At 35.0% G+C, this 7,336-nt stretch overlaps 1 protein-coding gene across 1 annotated transcript in view; it reads right to left on the reverse strand.

The window, feature by feature from the left end:
- Positions 1-6,155, reverse strand: part of LOC308337990 (intraflagellar transport protein 74 homolog) — a gene marked incomplete at its 3' end in the record, with an annotated part of 33,466 nt that extends 27,311 nt beyond the window's left edge. Inside the window, exons 1-3 of the mRNA XM_080831542.1 lie at positions 5,958-6,155; positions 3,557-3,692; positions 45-180 (exon numbers count right to left, since the gene is read on the reverse strand). Of these exons, the coding sequence (XP_080687668.1) occupies positions 45-180; positions 3,557-3,676 (256 nt within the window). The remainder of the gene's footprint in view (positions 1-44; positions 181-3,556; positions 3,693-5,957) is intronic.
- Between the last annotated feature and the right edge of the window lie 1,181 nt (positions 6,156-7,336).

Genomic DNA, 7,336 nt, shown 5'->3' on the forward strand with positions numbered 1-7,336 from the left:
AATACTTCTTAAATAAAATATACTTATCTTCTTAAAATAGATACCTTTCATTCCAGTTTTCATTCCACTCAAACCTTGTTGTGTTACAGGACGGTCAGCAACTTTGATCTGAGAAGAAAGAACTCCTCCTGTCCCTATGGGACCACCGCGAGAGGCTGGTCTTGCTGTTCCAGGTGGCATCTACATGAAAAACATGATTACAGTTTTAGTAAACTAGAAAAATACTATACCTCCTACTACTGTTAAGAGTGAAAAGAATATTTTTTAAAAATTAAAATTCTATTTAATTTGTAAAGCATTCCTTTTTTTGAATTTCTGAAATATGAAATATTAAGTGAAATTCTTTAACATTTAAAATTCTGTGAACATTAAATAGCACATTTCTTTAAAATTTAAAATTCTAAAAAAATTTAAATTCTGTCAACTATATTTCAAGAAAAATAAGTTAAATGGACACAGAATAAAATTTTATATGTAGACATTATTTATAATACCCCTAAATTGGAAAGGAACTAAATATGTACCTATTTGTCCTTATTTAACCATAGAAAATGGTTGAATAAGTTGTAATATATAAAAAAAAGTTTATAAAACAGTATTCAAAATTCTACTTTGTAAAACAAAAAGTATGGAGAATTACCTAAGAAGCAGTAACAATGGTTATCCTCATATAAAATAATGATATTATAGTTCATTTTTATGTTACCCTTTTCACAATGTTTTCAGCATTATTACAGTAAGTGTATATTACCTTCAAATCACAAAAGAAGAAAAAATTTTCATTTTTAAATTGAAGCTATATATAATTCTATCACAAAATAGCCAAGTAAGTGTTAAAGGATTACATCATTCAACAAGCATTCATATTATTACTCCACATGATTCTCTATGTCAGGTCTGCAAAATCCAATATAACATTATACACTCTGAGGAAAGAACAAAAGATTCCCTTCTTGGGGCATCTAGGTGGCTCAGTCAGTTAAACATCTGCCTTTGGGTCCTGGGACTGAGCCCCATGTCATCCAGCTCCCTGGTTCTCCCTCTCTGCCCCTACCCCCTTGTGCTTTCTCTCTCTCAAATAAATAAAATCAGCCAGAGGAAAAAAGATTCCCTTCTTGTCAGTTCTTACAACATGGACAGGTTGGGAAAGTATGAGACCACCCGACCCTGTTCCAAGTTATCCTTCTTTTGTTTATCTTCCATCCTTTCTTTCTTTTTTCCCCACTCTCTTCCAAAGAATGAAATAGTAGATTAAATATGTAGTAGACATTTTAGATAGGGATTATATATAATCATTGTCATTCATTTTGACTGTCTTTAATACTGTTAGCTGCTACTCTCTAATCCTATCAGCTAACATAATTCTTAAGTGATTCTGAGAATTACTTGGTAATTTACTGGGGGGCAGGGGCAGCAACAGTAAAACATTCCAAAGAATATGCTGGACACAGAAACACTGTTTACCACAAATTCAAACTAAATTAGTTCAGGGTTATCCTGAGTGATCTTTGGAAGAGAATGCTAAATCTCTTCCCAGGTAAACTTTACCAAATGAAAATATAGAGAAGTATAAATTAAAATTACACACATTTAAAGGCATGAATAGACATATGTATTCATATGAAAATATACTTACAATATACTATTGAAAGTAATGGATAAGGTACATAACAATGTATATAGTATTATGGTCATTTTAGAAAATACTAAAATCATATAATCTCATATGCATGTATGTTAGTGTTTGTAAAGGAACAGAAAAAAGTCTGGAAGGATACACAGCACACTGCTGACAATAGTTATACCTGGTTTAGGAAGGAACTCTGACACTTCTCTTTTGTACGTTTTACAGCAAGCATCAATATTTTAAAAAACTACAAACATTAAATGGATAAAGCACATGGCACTGAGTAGGTGGCCAGTAAGTATCCGAATTCTTTTATAAATACTTAATTAGCAAGCATAAATTCTTACTAAAATAAAAATTCTTAGAAGCTCAGTACCATATATGTGAAGACTTTAGAAAAATCATTTCACTATAAGCTGATGATGTTGATAGTATTACCTGAAACTCCAGAAAAATCCAAAAAGTTTAAGAAAACCTAACTTTACCAAAAATTTTCCCTCCAAAAATTACTATTCTTCTTATGAATTAAACACAGGACCCAGCATTATCTCTAGTTTGCAGTTAGTCTACTGTGTAAGCTTGACATACAAGGAGTTGAAATCATCTGCTGCAAGCATCAGAAAAATCAATATGAATATTCTGGCATATTAATTTCTTTCTATGTATGTATAAATGTATATTTTTACATTCAATTGGCACCACACTGCTTTTTACACTTAATACTGTATTATAAAGACATATAAATTCCTCAAATACTCTTTGAAAATAATTGTTAATGACTACTTAATAGCCTATTATAGGCATAGATATATCACAATTTATTTAAGATTTACTTGTTGTGAGGTAATTTAAGTTGCTTTCAAATTTTCACTATCATAATTCTAATGAAACTGTAATAATCATCTTTACAGGATATTATTCTACTTAGAATTATCAGTTTATAATGTTTATCTAATTTTTTCTAATGTGGTGTACGTTTCTCTTACTGATTTATGACACTCCCCATTTCACATTAAGCTATTATATTAACACTTTCTAGTTTGTTTTTAGGCTGCTGTGGCAACCAAAATATGTCTTATTACTTATAATGTATTTTTATATTAGAGTACTATACTTTTCCTTATTTTTGCTTTTTTATTGTTTTAGATGAATTTTAGAATAGTTTTATATGATATCTCATGTCATTTTGATGGAACATAGGTTTCATAGCCTTACTATATATAGAAAGAGCTCTTACAAGTTAGTAAAGTTTGCTTTCTCATTCTAAGATTCTGAACTCTATGACATATATGTTGCAAATATTTTTTACTGATTTGTCATTTTTAACTTTTTATGGTGTTTTCAATTTTTAAAAATTCAAATATGTAAATATAAAAATACTTTCCTTTTCAGTATTTGGTGTTTCTGTTTTACAAATGCCTAGTCCACACCAAGTTTATATGAAGTACTTGCCTATATTCTCCTCTAGTATGTTGATGGTTTCATTTTTCAAATATGAAGTTTCTAAAACATCTAGAATTCTGTGTGAGGGAGGGGTCAATTTTTAAAAATAAATGGTTTGCCCATTATTTGAATGCAGTACTGAATGCTTCATGTTTTTCCAACTATTTTGAAATGTCACTTTAATCATTATGTTCTAATGTATGTCTAACTTTATTTGTCTATTCCATTTCATTAGATCCAGGCACCAATAAACTATACCACTTAAATTATTGTACCTTTAAAATAAATTTGAGTATCAGTAGCAGACATCTTCTCTCAATAATGTCTTTCAGACATCCTCCCACATTTATACTTCTAGGTATTTTCCCCCCCAAAATCATGTATAATAGCATGCTGACAGAATAAAGAAAGGACAAAGAAGAATTACTATAGATAGGCTTTCCAACTTCTACCAGGACATATGCCCAAGAATTGTTTGAAACTTACTCCAGTTGCCACTCGAATATTTCCTGATGGGGGTCGTATTCCAGAAGGAGGTCTTCCAGGCAACCCAATTCCACCACGTGAAACAGGGCGAGCTGCTGAAGGTTTGTGATTACTGGCCATTTGTTCACTTTAACCACTATTTGGAAACAAGAAACAGTTCAATTCTCCTTCATATTTTCTATCGCAAGACAATGGAAATCCACATAGCTTTCTTTTGAACATTTAATCCACAATAACTTTTCTTGCAAATTGCCATTCCAAGTACTACTTCAAGGCTAAACCTGCTTCATTTCGTTCAAATTTGACATTGTTACATTTAAAATGGAACCATGAAATCATTTACTATAATATGCCTTCCTCAGTTCCCTATTTTCTTACCAAAACGCAAGCCCCTGTCTTGAGCTCTTCCCATATTCTAGTAAAATTCTCTTTTCCGACATATCCAGCTTTGTTCTCCCCTATTTCTTCTCTGCGCTCTTGGTCTATGATTCACTCCCTTATATTCTCAATTCTATTATCAAATACTTCATTTTACTCTTTGCTTTACCAGAATCCCAACTTGTCCCAAAAACACTTTCAGTAGTAAAGGTTGTTTTAGCTTCTCAATCCACAAATCCAAAGCAAAGGGAGTGCACAACACTTCCATTGCTCCCCAGGGTCACTTTCAAAATATTACTCTTTCAAATCTTTAAAAAAAAAAATTGAACAAGACTCTCTTCCTTTGATGACCAGGGAATGCAACCTTGTTGCCTTGGATCTTTTCCGGTTGCTTTCGCTTAGGGACCATCTCACCTCTCCCCCCATCTTCACTAAAGTCTTTTGTACCTAGCTCAGTCTCTCTTTTTCATTCCACCTATGTCCTGGATGAATTCCATGGGGATACTGGATTCAATTCAAGGTCACAGTTTCCAGACTTAAATTTCAGTAACCATTTCACTCCATTTCAGTCATCTATAGCTGTGGGTAGACCTGGAGCTTGTCATCACCTGGAATTGTTTCACTTCAGTATCAACTGAAATACTTCATTTTCTGATCTTCATCTCCTCCCTATACCAGTCTCATCTTTATTCTCACTACATCTCCCTTTAAATCAGTTCTTTAATTCACTCATTCTCTCCCAGTTTATCACCCCCTCCTTTGCTCATCCGAATATATTATTTAAAGTTTGGCTGATAATTTAGAATAGCACTTTTCACATTATGGGTCATGACCTATTAGTAGGCTGTGAAAACAATTTGGCAGGTTCTGACCAATTACTTCAAATATGAAATTAAAAATATGAGTTCAATGCATAAAGGAAGAGTATTATTTCATTAAATTTTGTTTCAGTTATCTTTACATAAATTTACACCTTAGTGAAAAAATATTGCTAAAAAAAGCTAGCCATCATTTAAGCAAGTCCTAATCACTATTCACAAACAACTATAACAAATATAACAGTTTGAAGTATCACCAGAATTACTAAAATGTGACAGACAAGAAGTGAGCAAATGCTGTTGGGAAAATGGTGCTAGTAGCCTTGCCTGAGGCAGGTTTGCCACAAACCTTCAATTTGTAAAAACAAAAACAAAAACAAACAAACAAAAACAACACAGTATCTGGGAAGCTCAAGGAAAATAAGGAATGACCGTTGTCAACGTAAAATTTAAGTCTATTACTCTAGCTTTCCTGATAACTTCAAGAAAATGTACAATATATAAAACTTCCACCTGATTGCCACTGCCTTACTGTCTTGGAAAAAGCTTAGCATTAGATCAGTCCCAGAAGGTAAAATAAAAAGGGTCATTTTTAACAAACATGCCATTAACTCCTGGGTCATTCACACAAACATTCACGCCATCTCCACCGTTATTCATACAGAGAAGCAGCCTGGCCTTTGGCTCCAGAAAAACGAGTGACATAAACTATATAATCCCCGCCAGATGTTTTTCCTCATCTGTAGGACCTAGTGTGGCAATGAGCCTGTACCTTGCAGAGCTGTTGTGAAGATTACAGATACTAGATCTAAAATATCTGCCTCCTAATTATTGCTGCCATTATCCTCCTTAAACCAGCCATTTAAACATATATGAAGAAGTGGAAAGTTGCTAATACGAGACAAAGATCTGTTACTTTAAGTAAAATCCTTCGGCCCACAGTGAATTTTCTTTTTGAGCTTCTGGATTTCTTTTCTCTGGTCTCCCCTTGTCAGGTTTCCTCAGGGGGCTGTCTGAGGAGGTCTCTCCACAAGTTTTGTAGGACTGGAGTCGGACTTCCCTAACCTGGCGACGAGCTGAGGAGAACAACTAAAGAGTGGAAAAGTTCGGATAGGTCTTCTTTGGAGCGGACCAGGTTCTCCAACGTGAGAAAACCGGTTCCCGGGGGACTGAGGGAGGGATAGGTGAAACCTGGAATTTCTCACCTCCTCCGTCGCCTCACGAAGGGGATCGCAGCGGTCAGGGGAGCTCCAACTACTTTCCGAAGCCGCCGCCCCGGCGGATCCCACTAATCTACCTCCGCAACCGTTACCTCACTCGCGACTCCTCAGCTCGCCCACGCGCAGCTTTCCCGGACCCTCGGTCCTAACCACTGTCAGCCCCGTGCGACTGCGTATCCCGGCAACGGGGGCGGGGCCGGGAGAGAGCCCTCGTCCTGATTGGCCAACCTTCAGCCTCAGCCTGGTAATCACAGGCGAGGCGAGAGTAAACTGCTCTCGCGAGATTGGAGGGCTAATTTTTGTGGCCGAATACCGCGGCTTAGCTGAGAAAGAACATTTTATTGGGAAACTTTAGTGTTCTTTATAGTTGCAACAACCTCTCTGATAGTGTGCCCTACTCCTAGCGAGTTTTATTATATCACTATGTTACCTCACATGCGCTGTTATTTTTAGTAAAAACTAAAGTTTTTTTTTGTGGTAGGCAGCCTTGTACAATCTTTTTACTTTTTATTAGAGGCAGTTTTCCTTCCTGTTAGAACCGCACAACGCATACAACATTAAGTATAGATGTGTTTCTCGTACCATCTATTTCTTAAATGGTTGGAAGTTTTCTATCTTTAAGCTTCCTTTCAGAGTTCTTTTGATCAAAGTTTGTGAGAAAGGATGAATTAAAAGGACAGTGGTCTTGAAATATTTTAGTGTCAGTATTAAAAAAAAAAAAAACCCACACAATGTAAGAACTACTTCATTTCAAATCCCACCTTTCTAGTGAAGTATCTAGCAGTTTGCTTTCTTCCAATCTTCCTATAGAGTTAATGTGACTGCTGCTATAATCACAACCTACATATATATTGGACTTTTAATATTGTTTACATTATTTCCAAGTTGCATACATTATTTATATCCAGATTTATTTTCTAATATGCCTGCCTTCAAGTAATTTAAGATTAATCCAACAGAAAATGAAATAATGTCATGTGGCTAACTTCTCACTTCAAGTTTGTTAGGTATTTTTATGTAATTCTCCCATTTAAGCCCAGCATATTTGTAGTGGTCATTTATTATCCTTTTGGTCACTGTAGTGAATGGTAGTAGCATTTGCCACTCCAAAATATGCCACTTTCGTATAAGGATTATTTTGAGCTAAATGCAATTGGAAAGAAGATACAAGAAAATCTACCATTCCCCTATTTGCCTAAAAGCAGGACATTAATTTTTAACGGTGTCCTTTCTTGCGTCTCTCTACCAGGAAGGATAAAAGTCATGGAAGACCATTTCAGACCCTTTGTCAGCCTAGAGGCTACATGGAGAAATCTACTTAACAAACTTTACTAACTTTAGTTCCCCATATATTTGCCTCTCCA

Source organism: Martes martes (genome assembly GCF_963455335.1).
Source record: "Martes martes genome assembly, contig: scaffold_349, whole genome shotgun sequence".
Lineage (NCBI taxonomy): Eukaryota > Metazoa > Chordata > Mammalia > Carnivora > Mustelidae > Martes > Martes martes.